The following is a 24,706-nucleotide window of genomic DNA, read 5'->3' on the forward strand; positions in this document are numbered from 1 at the left end:
CGCTCATCCACCTCTGGCCTGCTCGCCTCCCTACCTCTGAGGAAGCACAGTTCCCGCTCAGCCCTGTCAAAACTGTTCGCTGCTCTGGCACCCCAATGGTGGAACAAGCTCCCTCACGACGCCAGGACAGCGGAGTCAATCACCACCTTCCGGAGACACCTGAAACCCCACCTCTTCAAGGAATACCTGGGATAGGATAAAGTAATCCTTCTAACCCCCCCCTTAAAAGATTTAGATGCACTATTGTAAAGTGGTTGTTCCACTGGATATTATAAGGTGAATGCACCAATTTGTAAGTCGCTCTGGATAAGAGCGTCTGCTAAATGACTTAAATGTAAATGTTATACACCTTTGTTCAGAAGCAGCAGCATGCCCAGTTATGTTACAGTGAGTGTGTATAAATAGGTATAGGCCGCAGCCTATAATTAGAATGGACAAGTAGCTTAAGTTGTTAGCTAACAAAGCATGTTGTTTTGTTTGACACACAAATAAAGTTATACCATAATTTATCCACCCGTGGACAGCTCGTCAAGAAAGTGCTAAACAGACCGCATTGCATGATGCATCGTCTGCATCATCACGTATCCAAATCCGACATTACAACAAACAAACAGAAACGTAAAATTGTATTAAAAGTGTTTTACTTTATAGAATGTACCATATTTGGACGAATGTTTATTTTTTTTTATCACCAATTATTTATATACATCATTGACGGAGTTCTATTAACTATGGCCCGTGACGTGAACGGAATAAAAACGTTGAGGGAAAAGCTTCTTCTCACGTCGAACAATAATCTGTGCCACTCAGTCATGTTGTCAACAAGGCAGCATGGTGCATAGTCCAGAAACATACACTTTAAATTTTATATAACATATACGGTCGAATTTTTTTAAACTAGTTTTCATTGGTGGCAGATAAAACCTAATTATCCAAAACAATCACTTTTGCATGTGAAAACACCATTTTACTCATTACTCTAAGTGTTTAATCTAGCCTAGACTACGTATTTTGGTTTGAGATGGTTTCGTTTTGGGTTTTAAACCGGGCCACCTTGCTCGTGCCCGGGAGGCAGCCGGTTCCAAAACGAATGCAATCACCGTTCACCGAAAGAAACTTCTCTCACCGGGGAAACCCCGGCCAGATAATCGAAACCCCTCACTGTTTACCACCCTGCATACCGGGCGCGGCTAAAACAACGCCCAGCTCCCAAAAAAGCAAAACATTGATTTGATTGGCTGACATTGTCCACGTTGCCCCCTCCCAGACCTGTTGTTGTACTGTGATTCGCTGTTACTAAGTAACAGATTGCAAAGTATTGATTGGCTGTTGAATTGTGTAAGGAAAAGGGAAGCTCAAACGAAAGACATGTTTACGAGTACCTGATAAGAAGACAGAAACCGAGGAGGCAAGAAGGACGAAATACCTGTACATTTTATACAAAGTAGACGAGAAATCTTCTGGGGACAGACTCTTGTCATATTTTCCTATACACGTTTGATTGGTTTATTGTTAAAAGGACAAAATGGGTTGCTTGTTCTCCAAAAAAGCCAAGAGCAAATCACCCGAAAAGGAACCTACTCCGACTACAGTGGAAGAGAAGACGAACAGCAGTAGTAACGCCAACAACATTGACCTCGGCAGCAATACAGCGGAGGATCCACCTAAACAATACAGCTGGGACAAACGTGAAAAGGTATGGAGATGATGCATGCATGGCTAGGGATACTATCGGTGAGGACGCAAGGCATGGCTAGGGATACTATCGGTGAGGAGGCATGCATGGCTAGGGAGACTATCGGTGAGGACGCATGCATGGCTAGGGTTACTATCGGTGCATGGCTAGGGTTACTATCGGTGCATGGCTAGGGATACTATCGGGTGCATGGCTAGGGATACTATCGGGTGCATGGCTAGGGTTACTATCGGTGCATGGCTAGGGTTACTATCGGTGCATGGCTAGGGTTACTATCGGTGCATGGCTAGGGTTACTATCGGTGCATGGCTAGGGTTACTATCGGTGCATGGCTAGGGTTACTATCGGTGCATGGCTAGGGTTACTATCGGTGCATGGCTAGGGATACTATCGGGTGCATGGCTAGGGATACTATCGGGTGCATGGCTAGGGTTACTATCGGGTGCATGGCTAGGGATACTATCGGGTGCATGGCTAGGGATACTATCGGGTGCATGGCTAGGGATACTATCGGGTGCATGGCTAGGGATACTATCGGGTACATGGCTAGGGTTACTATCGGTGCATGGCTAGGGTTACTATCGGTGCATGGCTAGGGTTACTATCGGTGCATGGCTAGGGTTACTATCGGTGCATGGCTAGGGTTACTATCGGTGCATGGCTAGGGATACTATCGGGTGCATGGCTAGGGTTACTATCGGTGCATGGCTAGGGTTACTATCGGTGCATGGCTAGGGTTACTATCGGTGCATGGCTAGGGATACTATCGGTGCATGGCTAGGGATACTATCGGTGCATGGCTAGGGTTACTATCGGTGCATGGCTAGGGTTACTATCGGTGCATGGCTAGGGTTACTATCGGTGCATGGCTAGGGTTACTATCGGTGCATGGCTAGGGTTACTATCGGTGCATGGCTAGGGTTACTATCGGTGCATGGCCAGGGATAGAACGAGTCTAAATTCACCCAAGGCTGAAAAACGGCCAAATAACGTTGTTTGAGAACGAACACCAGGCAATAGCAAATGGATTAAAACGAACCTTTGCTGAGTTTCTTCTGACAGGAATGATCCTTAAAATGTAATTTCCCTAAATGGCACCAAAAAAAATGTAAACCTTTTTATTTGACCACTACAGTCTGTTCATAGGACGAAACTGAAAAATAACAACAATAGAAAGTAAACATCCAGTACCTCGATGGTGCCAGGGATGCTGATACCTGTATAAGGAGGAAGTAGGAAGCTATTTCTGGTCTAGCGATCGATGAAAGCAGAGCACGCTGCTCAACCTTGTCATTAGAAAGAGGAGATTATCCTGATTTATAATGGTGACTTGAAAATAAATATATACACATTGCTAAATATACCATCATGTCTCTCTATAAGAAAACAAGGTGGAGCTCAGCGTTCCAAGGGGAAAAGTATTTCTGGTCTAGCGTTTGATGACAACAGAGTAAGCTGCCCAGCATTACACATTTAGAAAGAGGAGATTCTCACGATTAAAATGGTGTGCGACTTGAACAATTACAATATACGCATTGCGAGATATTATGTAAAATAAACAGACATACCTGTATCTCCCCTACTGGAGACAATGGGACGAACTCTGAGTTCCAATAGTATGTTTGTTCGTTGACGTTTTAACTACCAGAAATTGGTAACGTCATTAGAAATAATAGTTTATCCCGATTTAAAATGGTGTAGAACTTAAAACCATTAAAATACATACATTTTGAGATATTTGGTGAAAAAGACACACATGTCCCTATTTCCCAAAAACGATGGTAGTCTAAAAGTTGAAAGAGCAGTCTTTTATTTAACCAGCTTACCATTTATATACTACTATATGCCTTTTTGTGTTTTAACATTTTGTGGTTTGTAATGTAGTGACTAAGAGCGTTGGCCAGTAACCGAAAGGTGGCTGGTTCGAATCCCCGAACCGACTAGGTAAAAAAATATGTTATGCACCCTTGAGCAAGACACTTACCCACTCTGGATAAGAGCGTCTGCTCGATGACCATAAGGCAGCCTTTCTTAATGCATGGGTCGCGTCAGAGTACATTTATAATTATTTCATCATTTACTGGAATTGATTTGGCCAAGTGCATCTGCGCACTCTGCTTAGCAGCGGTCTCTGTTCAGTTTGGCAGCTGCGGTAGAGGGAGATGCTTAGCAGCGGTCTCTGTTCAGTTTGGCAGCTGCGGTAGAGGGAGATGCTTAGCAGCGGTCTCTGTTCAGTTTGGCAGCTGCGGTGGAGGGAGATGCTTAGCAGCGGTCTCTGTTCAGTTTGGCAGCTGCGGTGGAGGGAGATGCTTAGCAGCGGTCTCTGTTCAGTTTGGCAGCTGCGGTGGAGGGAGATGCTTAGCAGCGGTCTCTGTTCAGTTTGGCAGCTGCGGTAGAGGGAGATGCTTAGCAGCGGTCTCTGTTCAGTTTGGCAGCTGCGGTGGAGGGAGATGCTTAGCAGCGGTCTCTGTTCAGTTTGGCAGCTGCGGTGGAGGGAGATGCTTAGCAGCGGTCTCTGTTCAGTTTGGCAGCTGCGGTGGAGGGAGATGCTTAGCAGCGGTCTCTGTTCAGTTTGGCAGCTGCGGTGGAGGGAGATGCTTAGCAGCGGTCTCTGTTCAGTTTGGCAGCTGCGGTGGAGGGAGATGCTTAGCAGCGGTCTCTGTTCAGTTTGGCAGCTGCGGTGGAGGGAGATGCTTAGCAGCGGTCTCTTTTCAGTTTGGCAGCTGCGGTGGAGGGAGATGCTTAGCAGCGGTCTCTGTTCAGTTTGCCAGCTGAGGTAGAGGGAGATGCTTAGCAGCGGTCTCTGTTCAGTTTGCCAGCTGCGGTGGAGGGAGATGCTTAGCAGCGGTCTCTGTTCAGTTTGGCAGCTGCGGTGGAGGGAGATGCTTAGCAGCGGACTCTGTTCAGTTTGCCAGCTGCGGTGGAGGGAGATGCTTAGCAGCGGTCTCTGTTCAGTTTGGCAGCTGCGGTGGAGGGAGATGCTTAGCAGCGGTCTCTGTTCAGTTTGGCAGCTGCGGTAGAGGGAGATGCTTAGCAGCGGTCTCTGTTCAGTTTGGCAGCTGCGGTAGAGGGAGATGCTTAGCAGCGGTCTCTGTTCAGTTTGGCAGCTGCGGTGGAGGGAGATGCTTAGCAGCGGTCTCTGTTCAGTTTGGCAGCTGCGGTGGAGGGAGATGCTTAGCAGCGGTCTCTGTTCAGTTTGGCAGCTGCGGTAGAGGGAGATGCTTAGCAGCGGTCTCTGTTCAGTTTGGCAGCTGCGGTGGAGGGAGATGCTTAGCAGCGGTCTCTGTTCAGTTTGCCAGCTGAGGTAGAGGGAGATGCTTAGCAGCGGTCTCTGTTCAGTTTGCCAGCTGCGGTAGAGGGAGATGCTTAGCAGCGGTCTCTGTTCAGTTTGGCAGCTGCGGTGGAGGGAGATGCTTAGCAGCGGTCTCTGTTCAGTTTGGCAGCTGCGGTGGAGGGAGATGCTTAGCAGCGGTCTCTGTTCAGTTTGGCAGCTGCGGTAGAGGGAGATGCTTAGCAGCGGTCTCTGTTCAGTTTGGCAGCTGCGGTGGAGGGAGATGCTTAGCAGCGGTCTCTGTTCAGTTTGGCAGCTGCGGTAGAGGGAGATGCTTAGCAGCGGTCTCTGTTCAGTTTGGCAGCTGCGGTAGAGGGAGATGCTTAGCAGCGGTCTCTGTTCAGTTCGGCAGCTGCGGTGGAGGGAGATGCTTAGCGGCAGCGGTCTCTGTTCAGTTCGGCAGCTGCGGTAGAGGGAGATGCTTAGCAGCGGTCTCTGTTCAGTTCGGCAGCTGCGGTAGCGGGAGATGCTTAGCAGCGGTCTCTGTTCAGTTTGGCAGCTGCGGTAGAGGGAGATGCTTAGCAGCGGTCTCTGTTCAGTTTGGCAGCTGCGGTAGAGGGAGATGCTTAGCAGCGGTCTCTGTTCAGTTTGGCAGCTGCGGTAGAGGGAGATGCTTAGCAGCGGTCTCTGTTCAGCGGCAGCTGATGGGCTGTCGTTCAGCGGCAGCTGACGGGCTGTCGTTCAGCGGCAGCTGACGGGCTGTCGTTCAGCGGCAGCTGACGGGCCGTCGTCGTTCAGCGGCAGCTGACGGGCCGTCGTCGTTCAGCGGCAGCTGACGGGCCGTCGTCGTTCAGCGGCAGCTGACGGGCCGTCGTCGTTCAGCGGCAGCTGACGGGCCGTCGTCGTTCAGCGGCAGCTGACGGGCCGTCGTCGTTCAGCGGCAGCTGACGGGCCGTCGTCGTTCAGCGGCAGCTGACGGGCCGTCGTCGTTCAGCGGCAGCTGACGGGCCGTCGTCGTTCAGCGGCAGCTGACGGGCCGTCGTCGTTCAGCGGCAGCTGACGGGCCGTCGTCGTTCAGCGGCAGCTGACGGGCCGTCGTCGTTCAGCGGCAGCTGACGGGCCGTCGTCGTTCAGCGGCAGCTGACGGGCCGTCGTCGTTCAGCGGCAGCTGACGGGCCGTCGTCGTTCAGCGGCAGCTGACGGGCCGTCAGCCACTGACTTGTCATTCCCAGTCGCCATCACTCACCGATGTCATGAAATGGACTCATGCTACCCACAAGTTCTGACGGAGCTCAAATGTCATGAAACACAAATACAGCGATGAGTTTCTGTCTCTTTCATACAGACTTTGAGAAGTAACGAGGAGCGCCCACAATGTGTTTTGTGTGGGGAAGTGCTCAGTAATGAGTCTCTCAAAAACAAACAAATTAATAAAATGACACGTCCTGACCAAACATCCACAGCATGATGGGAAACCCAGAGTTATTCCAGAACAGGGCAGCATGATGGGAAACCCTGGGAGTTATTCCAGAACAGGGCAGCGTGATGGGAAACCCAGGGAGTTATTCCAGAACAGGGCAGCGTGATGGGAAACCCAGGGAGTTATTCCAGAACAGGGCAGCATGATGGGAAACCCAGGGAGTTATTCCAGAACAGGGCAGCATGATGGGAAACCCAGGGAGTTATTCCAGAACAGGGCAGCATGATGGGAAACCCAGGGAGTTATTCCAGAACAGGGCAGCATGATGGGAAACCCAGGGAGTTATTCCAGAACAGGGCAGCATGATGGGAAACCCAGGGAGTTATTCCAGAACAGGGCAGCATGATGATAAACCCAGGGAGTTATTCCAGAACAGGGCAGCATGATGGGAAACACAGGGAGTTATTCCAGAACAGGGCAGCATGATGGGAAACCCTGGGAGTTATTCCAGAACAGGGCAGCATGATGGGAAACCCTGGGAGTTATTCCAGAACAGGGCAGCATGATGGGAAACCCTGGGAGTTATTCCAGAACAGGGCAGCGTGACGGTAAACCCAGGGAGTTATTCCAGAACAGGGCAGCGTGATGGGAAACCCTGGGAGTTATTCCAGAACAGAGCAGCATGATGGGAAACCCTGGGAGTTATTCCAGAACAGGGCAGCATGATGGGAAACCCTGGGAGTTTTTCCAGAACAGGGCAGCATGATGGGGAACCCCAGGGAGTTATTCCAGAACAGGGCAGCATGATGGGAAACCCTGGGAGTTATTCCAGAACAGGGCAGCGTGATGGGAAACCCAGGGAGTTATTCCAGAACAGGGCAGCATGACGGGAAACCCAGGGAGTTATTTCAGAACAGGGCAGCATGATGGGAAACACAGGGAGTTATTCCAGAACAGGGCAGAATGCTTCAGGAAACAGGGCTTCAGGAAACAGGGCTTCGAAAGTGGAAAGTACATCAACAAGCAAAGCATTGTTGTCATTTTCTAAGGGAGTACTATCTCTCATAGTAGTAGATTTGAGTTTCTCTTTCAAACAATCGGGGTGGTTGGTAGCCTAGTGGTTAGAGCGTTGGACTAGTAACCAAAAAGTTGCAAGATCGAATCCCTGAGCTGACAAGGTACAAATCTGTCGTTCTGCCCCTGAACAAGGCAGTTAACCCACTGTTCCTAGGCCGCCATTGTAAATAAGAATTTGTTCTTTAACTGACTTGCCTAGTTAAATAAAATAAAAAAATCCCTGGCCTTGTACACAGATAATAGCTAATTATAGCCAAGGCAAGCTAGCTAGTTACTGATAGTGCAACACTAAGTAACAGTACAGATGAAAAATGATCAGGCCTACAGTACATCTTAATGTAGAAATGATCAGGCCTACTGTACAGCTTACTGTAGAAATGATCAGGCCTACTGTACAGCTTACTGTAGAAATGATCAGGCCTACTGTACAGCTTAATGTAGAAATGATCAGGCCTACTGTACATCCCACTGTAGAAATGATCAGGCCTACTGTACATCCCACTGTAGAAATGATCAGGGCTACTGTACATCCCACTGTATAAATGATCAGGGCTACTGTACATCCCACTGTATAAATGATCAGGCCTACGGTACAGCTTACTGTAGAAATGATCAGGCCTACTGTACATCTTACTGTAAATGATCCTACTGTACAGCTTAATGTAGAAATGATCAGGCCTACTGTACATCTTACTGTAAAAATTACTGTTGAAAACAAGTCTAGGTTGGAACTGTTGCTATTAAAATACAAGTAATAATTGTTATTCTGAACTGGAATAAACTGATTGAAGCAAGATGTTTTTTGAGGCAAACACACATTGTTCTGGGTTGTTCATCTACAACAGGAAGTGGTCTCCTGCCGGACCTATCCAGTTTGGCACCACATACAGTCCCTGAAGTCAAGCACAGAAACGGTGTCATTGCTGAGTATGACCTCCGTGTTAAACTGTCAAACTGAACCCAGAATAGACCTGCTTCAACCAGCCACACACTTCTCTCTGTGTGTGTGTGTGTGTGTGTGTGTGTGTGTGTGTGTGTGTGTGTGTGTGTGTGTGTGTGTGTGTGTGTGTGTGTGTGTGTGTGTGTGTGTGTGTGTGTGTGTGTGTGTGTGTGTGTGTGTGTGTTTTCTGGTCTACATCTGTGTGATGTTATCAACCAGTTTTTTTTTCCAGTTCAGAATATAAAAAAAACCATGTATTGTAACAGTTCCAACCTAGACTTTATTTCAACAATAATTTCTACATTAAGCTATACAGTAGGCCTGATCATTTCTACAGTGGGTATGTACAGTAGGCCTGATCATTTCTACAGTGGGATGTACAGTAGGCCTGATCATTTCTACAGTAGGATCATTTCTACAGTAGGCCTGATCATTTCTACAGTAGGATGTACAGTAGGTCTGATCATTTCTACAGTAGGATGTACAGTAGGTCTGATCATTTCTACAGTAGGATGTACAGTAGGCCTGATCATTTCTACAGTGGGATGTACAGTAGGCCTGATCATTTCTACAGTGGGATGTACAGTAGACCTGATCATTTCTACAGTGGGATGTACAGTAGGCCTGATCATTTCTACAGTGGGATGTACAGTAGGCCTGATCATTTCTACAGTGGGATGTACAGTAGGTCTGATCATTTCTACAGTGGGATGTACAGTAGGTCTGATCATTTCTACAGTGGGATGTACAGTAGGTCTGATCATTTCTACAGTGGGATGTACAGTAGGCCTGATCATTTCTACAGTGGGATGTACAGTAGGCCTGATCATTTCTACAGTGGGATGTACAGTAGGCCTGATCATTTATATAGTGGGATGTACAGTAGGCCTGATCATTTATATAGTGGGATGTACAGGAGGCCTGATCATTTATACAGTGGGATGTACAGGAGGCCTGATCATTTCTACAGTGGGATGTACAGTAGGCCTGATCATTTATATAGTGGGATGTACAGTAGGCCTGATCATTTCTACAGTGGGATGTACAGTAGGCCTGATCATTTCTATATTAAGCTGTACAATAGGATCATTTACAGTAAGATGTACAGTAGGTCTGATCATTTCTACATTAAGCTGTACAGTAGGCCTGATCATTTCTACAGTGGGATGTACAGTAGGCCTGATCATTTCTACAGTGGGATGTACAGTAGGCCTGATCATTTCTACAGTGGGATGTACAGTAGGCCTGATCATTTCTACAGTGGGATGTACAGTAGGTCTGATCATTTCTACATTAAGCTGTACAGTAGGTCTGATCATTTCTACATTAAGCTGTACAGTAGGCCTGATCATTTCTACAGTGGGATGTACATTAGGTCTGATCATTTCTACAGTAGAATGTACAGTAGGATCATTTCTACAGCGGGATGTACAGTAGGCCTGATCATTTATACATTAAGCTGTACAGTAGGCCTGATCATTTCTACAGTGGGATGTACAGTAGGCCTGATCATTTCTACAGTGGGATGTACAGTAGGTCTGATCATTTCTACATTAAGCTGTACAGTAGGTCTGATCATTTCTACATTAAGCTGTACAGTAGGCCTGATCATTTCTACAGTGGGATGTACAGTAGGTCTGATCATTTCTACATTAAGCTGTACAGTAGGTCTGATCATTTCTACATTAAGCTGTACAGTAGGCCTGATCATTTCTACAGTGGGATGTACAGTAGGTCTGATCATTTCTACAGTAGAATGTACAGTAGGATCATTTCTACAGCGGGATGTACAGTAGGCCTGATCATTTATACAGTGGGATGTACAGTAGGTCTGATCATTTCTACAGTGCGATGTACAGTAGGCCTGATCATTTCTACAGTGGGATGTACAGTAGGCCTGATCATTTCTACAGTGCGATGTACAGTAGGCCTGATCATTTCTACAGTGGGATGTACAGTAGGCCTGATCATTTCTACAGTGGGATGTACAGTAGGCCTGATCATTTCTACAGTGGGATGTACAGTAGGTCTGATCATTTCTACAGTGGGATGTACAGTAGGCCTGATCATTTCTACAGTGGGATGTACAGTAGGTCTGATCATTTCTACAGTGGGATGTACAGTAGGCCTGATCATTTCTACAGTGGGATGTACAGTAGGCCTGATCATTTATACAGTGGGATGTACAGTAGGCCTGATCATTTATACAGTGGGATGGACAGGATGCCTGATCATTTCTACAGTGGGATGTACAGTAGGCCTGATCATTTCTACAGTGGGATGTACAGTAGGCCTGATCATTTATACAGTGGGATGTACAGTAGGCCTGATCATTTCTACAGTGGGATGTACAGTAGGATCATTTACAGTAAGATGTACAGTAGGTCTGATCATTTCTACATTAAGCTGTACAGTAGGCCTGATCATTTCTACAGTGGGATGTACAGTAGGCCTGATCATTTCTACAGTGGGATGTACAGGAGGATCATTTACAGTAAGATGTACAGTAGGTCTGATCATTTCTACATTAAGCTGTACAGTAGGCCTGATCATTTCTACATTAAGCTGTACAGTAGGCCTGATCATTTCTACAGTGGGATGTACAGTAGGCCTGATCATTTCTACAGAGGGATGTACAGTAGGTCTGATCATTTCTACATTTAGCTGTACAGTAGGCCTGATCATTTCTACAGTGGGATGTACAGTAGGCCTGATCATTTCTACATTAAGCTGTACAGTAGGATCATTTACAGTAAGATGTACAGTAGGTCTGATCATTTCTACATTAAGCTGTACAGTAGGCCTGATCATTTCTACAGTGGGATGTACAGTCGGCCTGATCATTTCTACAGTGGGATGTACAGTAGGTCTGATCATTTCTACATTAAGCTGTACAGTAGGCCTGATCATTTCTTCATTAAGCTGTACAGTAGGCCTGATCATTTCTACAGTGGGATGTACAGTAGGCCTGATCATTTCTACAGTAGCATGTACAGTAGCCCTGATCATTTCTACAGTAGCATGTACAGTAGGCCTGATCATTGTTCATCTGTACTGTTTCTTAGTGTTGCACGATCAGAAAGCCTGTGTGTCTGTTCTGTTATTCATCTGTGTGATGTGATAAATCCGTTTATTCCAGTTCATAATCTGTTTATTCCAGTTCAGAATGAAATGATTTGTTGTATTTTAATACAACAGTTCCAACCTAGACAGATATGTAAGAGTGTTTTTAACGGGGGAAAATAAACATGAATATATATTTATACTAATATTTAATTTCATTATTTGTTTTTGGCTAGATTGCATTTGTTTTTGGCATAAGGGCAATGAAATGTACCAATATTTACATATGGTTACATCTTTTCCTAAATTTGGGTCCCAGGAAAAGACATTTCTCATTTGGTTCCCAGGCTGAAAAAGTTTAAAAACCACTGCCCTGAGGATCTAATATCTGTCTCTATCCAGATTAACCCTAAGGATGTAATATCTGTCTCTATCCAGATTAACCCTGAGGATCTAATATCTGTCTCTATCCAGATTAACCCTATCTGTCTCTATCCAGATTAACCCTAAGGATCTAATATCTGTCTCTATCCAGATTAACCCTAAGGATCTAATATCTGTCTCTATCCAGATTAACCCTAAGGATCTAATATCTGTCTGTATGCAGATTAACCCTAATATCTGTCTCTATCCAGATTAACTCTAAGAATCTAATATCTGTCTCTGTGCGGATTAACCCTAAGGATCTAATATCTGTCTCTATCCAGATTAACCCTGAGGATCTAATACCTGTCTCTATCCAGATTAACCCTGAGGATCTAATACCTGTCTCTATCCAGATTAACCCTGAGGATCTAATATCTGTCTCTATCCAGATTAACCCTAAGGATCTAATATCTGTCTCTATCCAGATTAACCCTAAGGATCTAATATCTGTCTCTATCCAGATTAACCCTAATATCTGTCTGTATGCAGATTAACCCTAATATCTGTCTCTATCCAGATTAACCCTAAGGATCTAATATCTGTCTATATCCAGATTAACCCTGAGGATCTAATATCTGTCACTATCCAGATTAACCCTAAGGATCTAATATCTGTCTCTATCCAGATTAACCGTAATATCTGTCTCTATCCAGATTAACCCTAATATCTGTCTCTATCCAGATTAACTCTAAGAATCTAATATCTGTCTCTGTGCGGATTAACCCTAAGGATCTAATATCTGTCTCTATCCAGATTAACCCTGAGGATCTAATATCTGTCTCTATCCAGATTAACCCTGAGGATCTAATATCTGTCTCTATCCAGATTAACCCTGAGGATCTAATATCTGTCTCTATCCAGATTAACCCTAAGGATCTAATATCTGTCTCTATCCAGATTAACCCTAAGGATCTAATATCTGTCTCTATCCAGATTAACCCTAATATCTGTCTGTATGCAGATTAACCCTAATATCTGTCTCTATCCAGATTAACCCTAAGGATCTAATATCTGTCTCTATCCAGATTAACCCTAAGGATCTAATATCTGTCTCTATCCAGATTAACCGTAATATCTGTCTCTATCCAGATTAACCCTAATATCTGTCTCTATCCAGATTAACCCTAATATCTGTCTCTATTCGGATTAACCCTGAGGAACTAATATCTGTCTCTATCCAGATGAACCCTAATATCTGTCTCTATCCAGATTAACCCTAATATCTGTCTCTATCCAGATTAACCCTAATATCTGTCTCTATGCGGATTAACCCTGAGGATCTAATATCTGTCTCTATCCAGATTAACCCTAAGGATCTAATATCTCTCTCTATCCAGATTAACCCTAAGGATCTAATATCTGTCTCTATCCAGATTAACCCTAAGGATCTAATATCTGTCTCTATCCAGATTAACCCTAAGGATCTGTCTCTATCCAGATTAACCCTAATATCTGTCTCTATCCAGATTAACCCTAAGGAACTAATATCTGTCTCTATCCAGATTAACCCTAATATCTGTCTCTATCCAGATTAACCCTAATATCTGTCTCTATCCAGATTAACCCAAAGGAACTAATATATGTCTCTATCCAGATTAACCCTAAGGATCTAATATCTATCTCTATCCAGATTAACCCTAATATCTGTCTCTATCCAGATTAACCCTAAAGATCTAATATCTGTCTCTATCCAGATTAACCCTAAAGATCTAATATCTGTCTCTATCCAGATTAACCCTAAGGATCTAATATCTGTCTCTATCCAGATTAACCCTAAGGATCTAATATCTGTCTCTATCCAGATTAACCCTGAGGATCTAATATCTGTCTCTATCCAGATTAACCCTGAGGATCTAATATCTGTCTCTATCCAGATTAACCCTAATATCTGTCTGTATCCAGATTAACCCTAATATCTGTCTCTATGCGGATTAACCCTAAGGATCTAATATCTGTCTCTATCCACATTAACCCTGATATCTGTCTCTATCCAGATTAACCCTAAAGATCTAATATCTGTCTCTATCCAGATTAACCCTGAGGATCTAATATCTGTCTCTATCCAGATTAACCCTAAGGATCTAATATCTGTCTCTATCCAGATTAACCCTAATATCTGTCTCTATCCAGATTAACCCTAATATCTGTCTCTATCCAGATTAACCCTAAGGATCTAATATCTGTCTCTATCCAGATTAACCCTGAGGATCTAATATCTGTCTCTATCCAGATTAACCCTGAGGATCTAATATCTGTCTCTATCCAGATTAACCCTAATATCTGTCTGTATGCGGATTAACCCTGAGGAACTAATATCTGTCTCTATCCAGATGAACCCTAATATCTGTCTCTATCCAGATTAACCCTAATATCTGTCTCTATCCAGATTAACCCTAATATCTGTCTCTATGCGGATTAACCCTGAGGATCTAATATCTGTCTCTATGCGGATTAACCCTGAGGATCTAATATCTGTCTATATCCAGATTAACCCTGAGGATCTAATATCTGTCTCTATCCAGATTAACCCTGAGGATCTAATATCTGTCTCTATCCAGATTAACCCTAATATCTGTCTCTATCCAGATTAACCCTGAGGATCTAATATCTGTCTCTATCCAGATTAACCCTAATATCTGTCTCTATCCAGATTAACCCTAATATCTGTCTCTATCCAGATTAACCCTAAGGAACTAATATCTGTCTCTATCCAGATTAACCCTAATATCTGTCTCTATCCAGATTAACCCTAATATCTGTCTCTATCCAGATTAACCCAAAGGAACTAATATATGTCTCTATCCAGATTAACCCTAAGGATCTAATATCTATCTCTATCCAGATTAACCCTAATATCTGTCTCTATCCAGATTAACCCTAAGGATCTAATATCTGTCTCTATCCAGATTAACCCTAATATCTGTCTCTATCCAGATTAACCCTAAAGATCTAATATCTGTCTCTATCCAGATTAACCCTAAGGATCTAATATCTGTCTCTATCCAGATTAACCCTGAGGATCTAATATCTGTCTCTATCCAGATTAACCCTAAGGATCTAATATCTGTCTCTATCCAGATTAACCCTAATATCTGTCTCTATCCAGATGAACCCTAATATCTGTCTCTATGCGGATTAACCCTAAGGATCTAATATCTGTCTCTATCCACATTAACCCTGATATCTGTCTCTATCCAGATTAACCCTAAGGATCTAATATCTGTCTCTATCCAGATTAACCCTGAGGATCTAATATCTGTCTCTATCCAGATTAACCCTAAGGATCTAATATCTGTCTCTATCCAGATTAACCCTGAGGATCTAATATCTGTCTCTATCCAGATTAACCCTAATATCTGTCTGTATGCAGATTAACCCTAATATCTGTCTCTATCCAGATTAACCCTAAGGATCTAATATCTGTCTCTATCCAGATTAACCCTAATATCTGTCTCTATGCGGATTAACCCTAAGGATCTAATATCTGTCTCTATCCACATTAACCCTGATATCTGTCTCTATCCAGATTAACCCTAAGGATCTAATATCTGTCTCTATCCAGATTAACCCTGAGGATCTAATATCTGTCTCTATCCAGATTAACCCTAAGGATCTAATATCTGTCTCTATCCAGATTAACCCTGAGGATCTAATATCTGTCTCTATCCAGATTAACCCTAATATCTGTCTCTATCCAGATTAACCCTAATATCTGTCTCTATCCAGATTAACCCTAAGGATCTAATATCTGTCTCTATCCAGATTAACCCTGAGGATCTAATATCTGTCTCTATCCAGATTAACCCTGAGGATCTAATATCTGTCTCTATCCAGATTAACCCTAATATCTGTCTGTATGCAGATTAACCCAAATATCTGTCTCTATGCGGATTAACCCTGAGGAACTAATATCTGTCTCTATCCAGATGAACCCTAATATCTGTCTCTATCCAGATTAACCCTAATATCTGTCTCTATCCAGATTAACCCTAATATCTGTCTCTATGCGGATTAACCCTGAGGATCTAATATCTGTCTCTATGCGGATTAACCCTGAGGATCTAATATCTGTCTCTATCCAGATTAACTCTAAGGATCTAATATCTGTCTCTATCCAGATTAACCCTGAGGATCTAATATCTGTCTCTATCCAGATTAACCCTGAGGATCTAATATCTGTCTCTATCCAGATTAACCCTGAGGATCTAATATCTGTCTCTATCCAGATTAACCCTAATATCTGTCTCTATCCAGATTAACCCTGAGGATCTAATATCTGTCTCTATCCAGATTAACCCTAATATCTGTCTCTATCCAGATTGACCCTAATATCTGTCTCTATCCAGATTAACCCTGAGGATCTAATATCTGTCTCTATCCAGATTGACCCTAATATCTGTCTCTATCCAGATTAACCCTAAGGAACTAATATCTGTCTCTATCCAGATTAACCCTAAGGATCTAATATCTGTCTCTATCCAGATTAACCCTAATATCTGTCTCTATCCAGATTAACCCAAAGGAACTAATATATGTCTCTATCCAGATTAACCCTAAGGATCTAATATCTGTCTCTATCCAGATTAACCCTAATATCTGTCTCTATCCAGATTAACCCTAAAGATCTAATATCTGTCTCTATCCAGATTAACCCTAAGGATCTAATATCTGTCTCTATCCAGATTAACCCTGAGGATCTAATATCTGTCTCTATCCAGATTAACCCTAAGGATCTAATATCTGTCTCTATCCAGATTAACCCTGAGGATCTAATATCTGTCTCTATCCAGATTAACCCTAATATCTGTCTGTATGCAGATTAAGCCTAATATCTGTCTCTATGCAGATTAACCCTAAGGATCTAATATCTGTCTCTATCCAGATTAACCCTAAGGATCTAATATCTGTCTCTATCCAGATTAACCCTGAGGATCTAATATCTGTCTCTATCCAGATTAACCCTAATATCTGTCTGTATGCAGATTAACCCAAATATCTGTCTCTATGCGGATTAACCCTGAGGAACTAATATCTGTCTCTATCCAGATTAACCCTAATATCTGTCTCTATCCAGATTAACCCTAATATCTGTCTCTATGCGCATTAACCCTGAGGATCTAATATCTGTCTCTATGCGGATTAACCCTGAGGATCTAATATCTGTCTCTATCCAGATTAACTCTAAGGATCTAATATATGTCTCTATCCAGATTAACCCTAAGGATCTAATATCTGTCTCTATCCAGATTAACCCTGAGGATCTAATATCTGTCTCTATCCAGATTAACCCTGAGGATCTAATATCTGTCTCTATCCAGATTAACCCTAATATCTGTCTCTATCCAGATTAACCCTGAGGATCTAATATCTGTCTCTATCCAGATTAACCCTAATATCTGTCTCTATCCAGATTAACCCTAATATCTGTCTCTATCCAGATTAACCCTAAGGAACTAATATCTGTCTCTATCCAGATTAACCCTAATATCTGTCTCTATCCAGATTAACCCTAATATCTGTCTCTATCCAGATTAACCCAAAGGAACTAATATATGTCTCTATCCAGATTAACCCTAAGGATCTAATATCTATCTCTATCCAGATTAACCCTAATATCTGTCTCTATCCAGATTAACCCTAAGGATCTAATATCTGTCTCTATCCAGATTAACCCTAATATCTGTCTCTATCCAGATTAACCCTAATATCTGTCTCTATCCGATTAACCCTAAAGATCTAATATCTGTCTCTATCCAGATTAACCCTAAGGATCTAATATCTGTCTCTATCCAGATTAACCCTAATATCTGTCTCTATGCGGATTAACCCTAAGGATCTAATATCTGTCTCTATCCACATTAACCCTGATATCTCTCTCTATGCAGATTAACCCTAAGGATCTAATATCTGTCTCTATCCAGATTAACCCTGAGGATCTAATATCTGTCTCTATCCAGATTAACCCTAAGGATCTAATATCTGTCTCTATCCAGATTAACCCTGAGGATTTAATATCTGTCTCTATCCAGATTAACCCTAATATCTGTCTGTATGCAGATTAACCCTAATATCTGTCTCTATCCAGATTAACCCTAAGGATCTAATATCTGTCTCTATCCAGATTAACCCTAAGGATCTAATATCTGTCTCTATCCAGATTAACCCTGAGGATCTAATATCTGTCTCTATCCAGATTAACCCTGAGGATCTAATATCTGTCTCTATCCAGATTAACCCTAATATCTGTCTGTATGCAGATTAACCCTAATATCTGTCTGTATGCAGATTAACCCAAATATCTGTCTCTATGCGGATTAACCCTGAGGAACTAATATCTGTCTCTATCCAGATGAACCCTAATATCTGTCTCTATCCAGATTAACCCTAATATCTGTCTCTATCCAGATTAACCCTAATATCTGTCTCTATGCGGATTAACCCTGAGGATCTAATATCTGTCTCTATGCGGATTAACCCTGAGGATCTAATATCTGTCTCTATCCAGATTAACTCTAAGGATCTAATATCTGTCTCTATCCAGATTAACCCTATGGATCTAATATCTGTCTCTATCCAGATTAACCCTGAGGATCTAATATCTGTCTCTATCCAGATTAACCCTGAGGATCTAATATCTGTCTCTATCCAGATTAACCCTAAGGATCTAATATCTGTCTCTATCCAGATTAACCCTGAGGATCTAATATCTGTCTCTATCCAGATTAACCCTAATATCTGTCTCTCTCCAGATTAACTGAGGATCTAATATCTGTCTCTATCCAGATTAACCCTAATATCTGTCTCTATCCAGATTAACCCTAAGGAACTAATATCTGTCTCTATCCAGATTAACCCTAATATCTGTCTCTATCCAGATTAACCCTAAGGAACTAATATATGTCTCTATCCAGATTAACCCTAAGGATCTAATATCTATCTCTATCCAGATTAACCCTAATATCGGTTTCTATCCAGATTAACCCTAAGGATCTAATATCTGTCTCTATCCAGATTAACCCTAATATCTGTCTCTATCCAGATTAACCCTAAGGATCTAATATCTGTCTCTATCCAGATTAACCCTAAGGATCTAATATCTGTCTCTATCCAGATTAACCCTGAGGATCTAATATCTGTCTCTATCCAGATTAACCCTAAGGATCTAATATCTGTCTCTATCCAGATTAACCCTAATATCTGTCTCTATCCAGATTAACCCTAATATCTGTCTCTATGCGGATTAACCCTAAGGATCTAATATCTGTCTCTATCCACATTAACCCTGATATCTGTCTCTATCCAGATTAACCCTAAGGATCTAATATCTGTCTCTATCCAGATTAACCCTGAGGATCTAATATCTGTCTCTATCCAGATTAACCCTAAGGATCTAATATCTGTCTCTATCCAGATTAACCCTGAGGATCTAATATCTGTCTCTATCCAGATTAACCCTAAGGATCTAATATCTGTCTCTATCCAGATTAACCCTGAGGATCTAATATCTGTCTCTATCCAGATTAACCCTAATATCTGTCTGTATGCAGATTAACCCTAATATCTGTCTCTATCCAGATTAACCCTAAGGATCTAATATCTGTCTCTATCCAGATTAACCCTAAGGATCTAATATCTGTCTCTATCCAGATTAACCCTGAGGATCTAATATCTGTCTCTATCCAGATTAACCCTGAGGATCTAATATCTGTCTCTATCCAGATTAACCCTAATATCTGTCTGTATGCAGATTAACCCTAATATCTGTCTCTATCCAGATTAACCCTAAGGATCTAATATCTGTCTCTATCCAGATTAACCCTAATATCTGTCTCTATCCAGATTAACCCTAAGGATCTAATATCTCTCTCTATCCAGATTAACCCTGAGGATCTAATATCTGTCTCTATCCAGATTAACCCTAATATCTGTCTGTATGCAGATTAACCCTAATATCTGTCTCTATCCAGATTAACCCTAATATCTGTCTCTATCCAGATTAACCCTAAGGATCTAATATCTCTCTATCCAGATTAACCCTAATATCTGTCTCTATCCAGATTAACCCTAAGGATCTAATATCTGTCTCTATGCGGATTAACCCTAAGGATCTAATATCTGTCTCTATCCAGATTAACCCTAATATCTGTCTCTATCCAGATTAACCCTAATATCTGTCTCTATGCGGATTAACCCTGAGGATCTAATATCTGTCTCTATCCAGATTAACCCTAATATCTGTCTCTATGCAGATTAACCCTAAGGATCTAATATCTGTCTCTATCCAGATTAACCCTAATATCTGTCTCTATCCAGATTATCCCTGAGGATCTAATATCTGTCTCTATCCAGATTAACCCTGAGGATCTAATATCTGTCTCTATCCAGATTAACCCTAATATCTGTCTGTATGCAGATTAACCCTAATATCTGTCTCTATCCAGATTAACCCTAATATCTGTCTCTATCCAGATTAACCCTAAGGATCTAATATCTGTCTCTATCCAGATTAACCCTAAGGATCTAATATCTGTCTCTATCCAGATTAACCCTAATATCTGTCTCTATCCAGATTAACCCTAAAGATCTAATATCTGTCTCTATCCAGATTAACCCTAATATCTGTCTCTATCCAGATTAACCCTAAGGATCTAATATCTGTCTCTATGCGGATTAACACTAAGGATCTAATATCTGTCTCTATCCAGATTAACCCTAATATCTGTCTCTATCCAGATTAACCCTAATATCTGTCTCTATGCAGATTAACCCTAAGGATCTAATATCTGTCTCTATCCAGATTAACCCTAAGGATCTAATATCTGTCTCTATCCAGATTAACCCTGAGGATCTAATATCTGTCTCTATCCAGATTAACCCTGAGGATCTAATATCTGTCTCTATCCAGATTAACCCTAATATCTGTCTCTATGCGGATTAACCCTGAGGAACTAATATCTGTCTCTATCCAGATTAACCCTAATGAACTAATATCTGTCTCTATCCAGATTAACCCTAATATCTGTCTCTATGCGGATTAACCCTGAGGATCTAATATCTGTCTCTATCCAGATTAACCCTAATATCTGTCTCTATGCAGATTAACCCTAAGGATCTAATATCTGTCTCTATCCAGATTAACCCTAAGGATCTAATATCTATCTCTATCCAGATTAACCCTAATATCTGTCTCTATCCAGATTAACCCTAAGGAACTAATATCTGTCTCTATCCAGATTAACCCTAATATCTGTCTCTATCCAGATTAACCCTAAGGAACTAATATCTGTCTCTATCCAGATTAACCCTAATATCTGTCTCTATCCAGATTAACCCTAAGGATCTAATATCTGTCTCTATCCAGATTAACCCTAATATCTGTCTCTATCCAGATTAACCCTAATATCTGTTTCTATCCAGATTAACCCTGAGGATCTAATATCTCTCTCTATCCAGATTAACCCAAAGGATCTAATATCTGTCTCTATCCAGATTAACCCTGAGGATCTAATATCTGTCTCTATCCAGATTAACCCTAAGGATCTAATATCTGTCTCTATGCAGGTTGACCCTAAGGACTTCATGCTAACGGGGCTGAAGGACGTCACGGTGGGCCGTCTGCCAGGCAAGCTGAACGGACAGCAGTTTGTCATCCAGGACTGTGACAACTGTAAGATCTTCGTGTTGGACCACTCCGCCACCATCACCATCGACGACTGCACTAACTGCTGCATCGTTATGGGTCCAGTGAAGGGCAGTGTGTTCTTCAGGGACTGTAAGGATATCAAGTGTGTGGTGGCTTGTCAGCAGTTCAGGACCAGGGACTGTCAGAAGATGGATGTGTTCCTGTGTTGTGCCACTCAGCCCATCATCGAGGCGTCCACGGGGATGAAGTTCGGCTGCTTCCAGTACTACTACCCCGAACTGGCCTTCCACTTCAAGGACGCAGGCCTCAGCATCTTCAACAACAACTGGAGCAACGTCCATGATTTCACGCCCGTCTCAGGGGAGACCAACTGGAGCCTGCTACCTGAGGACACTGTGGTGTTGGACCATGTCCCAGCCCCTGACCCGGAGTCAGAGTTTAAATCAGTCCGGGTCTCAGCTGAGGCTTCCCGCAGCATCGTGCCCATGACCAAAGGAGGCAGACGCAAGGAGAGTGACGAGTCCTGTCTGTTTGTGTTCTTCGCTGGGGACTACACCACTGCTAACGCCCGGAAACTCATTGATGAGGTGAGCAAGTGGAGGGAGGTAGGAGGGTGAGGAGATAAGACAGTCTGCTATATGACTTAAAGTAATTTTAAAAAATGAGGAGGAGGGAAGGTTAGAGACTTTGTCATACAGTTAAAGGTCTCCTTCCCTTGCTGCAATGGTTCTATTTTTGGCTTTTCCGTTAAGGTCCTTCTGATGTAAACTACTGGTCATCCTCCAGATGAGGAAGTGACTCAAGGTCCTTCTGGTGTTGGTGCGTCGTCATTGTTTACTAGTCTGTTGGCACGTCGTCATTGTTTACTAGTCTGTTGGTGCGTCGTCATTGTTTACTAGTCTGTTGGTGCGTCGTCGTTGTTTACTAGTCTGTTGGTGCGTCGTCGTTGTTTACTAGTCTGTTGGTGTTGGTGCGTCGTCGTTGTTTACTAGTCTGTTGGTGCGTCGTCATTGTTTACTAGTCTGTTGGGGCGTCGTCATTGTTTACTAGTCTGTTGGGGCGTCGTCGTTGTTTACTAGTCTGTTGGTGCGTCGTCATTGTTTACTAGTCTGTTGGCACGTCGTCATTGTTTACTAGTCTGTTGGTGCGTCGTCATTGTTTACTAGTCTGTTGGTGCGTCGTCATTGTTTACTAGTCTGTTGGTGCGTCGTCGTTGTTTACTAGTCTGTTGGTGCGTCGTCGTTGTTTACTAGTCTGTTGGTGCGTCGTCGTTGTTTACTAGTCTGTTGGTGCGTCGTCGTTGTTTACTAGTCTGTTGGTGTTGGTGCGTCGTCGTTGTTTACTAGTCTGTTGGTGTTGGTGCGTCGTCGTTGTTTACTAGTCTGTTGGTGCGTCGTCATTGTTTACTAGTCTGTTGGTGCGTCGTCGTTGTTTACTAGTCTGTTGGCGCGTCGTCGTTGTTTACTAGTCTGTTGGCGCGTCGTCGTTGTTTACTAGTCTGTTGGTGTTGGTGCGTCGTCATTGTTTACTAGTCTGTTGGCGCGTCGTCATTGTTTACTAGTCTGTTGGCGCGTCGTCATTGTTTACTAGTCTGTTGGTGCGTCGTCGTTGTTTACTAGTCTGTTGGTGCGTCGTCGTTGTTTACTAGTCTGTTGGTGCGTCGTCGTTGTTTACTAGTCTGTTGGTGCGTCGTGATTGTTTACTAGTCTGTTGGTGTTGGTGCGTCGTGATTGTTTACTAGTCTGTTGGTGTTGGTGCGTCGTCATTGTTTACTAGTCTGTTGGTGCGTCGTCATTGTTTACTAGTCTGTTGGTGCGTCGTCGTTGTTTACTAGTCTGTTGGTGCGTCGTCGTTGTTTACTAGTCTGTTGGTGCGTCGTGATTGTTTACTAGTCTGTTGGTGTTGGTGCGTCGTCATTGTTTACTAGTCTGTTGGTGCGTCGTGATTGTTTACTAGTCTGTTGGTGCGTCGTCATTGTTTACTAGTCTGTTGGTGTTGGTGCGTCGTCATTGTTTACTAGTCTGTTGGTGCGTCGTCATTGTTTACTAGTCTGTTGGTGCGTCGTCATTGTTTACTAGTCTGTTGGTGCGTCGTCATTGTTTACTAGTCTGTTGGTGCGTCGTCATTGTTTACTAGTCTGTTGGTGCGTCGTCATTGTTTACTAGTCTGTTGGTGTTGGTGCGTCGTCATTGTTTACTAGTCTGTTGGCGCGTCGTCATTGTTTACTAGTCTGTTGGCGCGTCGTCATTGTTTACTAGTCTGTTGGCGCGTCGTCATTGTTTACTAGTCTGTTGGCGCGTCGTCATTGTTTACTTGTCTGTTGGCGCGTCGTCATTGTTTACTAGTCTGTTGGCGCGTCGTCATTGTTTACTAGTCTGTTGGCGCGTCGTCATTGTTTACTAGTCTGTTGGCGCGTCGTCATTGTTTACTAGTCTGTTGGCGCGTCGTCATTGTTTACTTGTCTGTTGGCGCGTCGTCGTTGTTTACTTGTCTGTTGGCGCGTCGTCGTTGTTTACTAGTCTGTTGGTGCGTCGTCGTTGTTTACTAGTCTGTTGGTGCGTCGTCGTCGTTGTTTACTAGTCTGTTGGTGCGTCGTCGTCGTTGTTTACTAGTCTGTTGGTGCGTCGTTGTTTACTAGTCTGTTGGTGCGTCGTCGTCGTTGTTTACTAGTCTGTTGGTTCGTCGTCGTTTACTAGTCTGTTGGTGCGTCGTCGTCGTCGTTTACTAGTCTGTTGGTGCGTCGTCGTCGTCGTTGTTTACTAGTCTGTTGGTGCGTCGTCGTCGTCGTTGTTTACTAGTCTGTTGGTGCGTCGTCGTCGTTGTTTACTAGTCTGTTGGTGTTGGTGCGTCGTCGTTGTTTACTAGTCTGTTGGCGCGTCGTCGTTGTTTACTAGTCTGTTGGTGCGTCGTCATTGTTTACTAGTCTGTTGGCACGTCGTCAATGTTTACTAGTCTGTTGGTGCGTCGTCATTGTTTACTAGTCTGTTGGCGCGTCGTCATTGTTTACTAGTCTGTTGGTGCGTCGTCATTGTTTACTAGTCTGTTGGTGCGTCGTCGTTGTTTACTAGTCTGTTGGTGCGTCGTCGTTGTTTACTAGTCTGTTGGTGTTGGTGCGTCGTCGTTGTTTACTAGTCTGTTGGGGCGTCGTCATTGTTTACTAGTCTGTTGGG

At 43.1% G+C, this 24,706-nt stretch overlaps 1 protein-coding gene across 10 annotated transcripts in view; it reads left to right on the top strand.

The window, feature by feature from the left end:
• The first annotated feature begins 1,334 nt into the window (after positions 1-1,334).
• Positions 1,335-24,706, top strand: part of rp2 (RP2 activator of ARL3 GTPase) — a 36,628-nt gene continuing 13,256 nt past the window's right edge. For all 10 annotated transcript variants that reach the window (XM_045697519.1, XM_045697517.1, XM_045697521.1 and 7 more), the window contains exons 1-2: positions 1,335-1,696; positions 21,455-22,123. In XM_045697519.1, coding sequence (XP_045553475.1) covers positions 1,526-1,696; positions 21,455-22,123 — 840 coding nt within the window. In that variant the 5' untranslated portion in view covers positions 1,335-1,525. The remainder of the gene's footprint in view (positions 1,697-21,454; positions 22,124-24,706) is intronic.

The sequence above is a fragment of the Salmo salar genome, chromosome ssa16 (genome assembly GCF_905237065.1).
Source record: "Salmo salar chromosome ssa16, Ssal_v3.1, whole genome shotgun sequence".
Classification (NCBI taxonomy): Eukaryota; Metazoa; Chordata; class Actinopteri; order Salmoniformes; family Salmonidae; genus Salmo; species Salmo salar.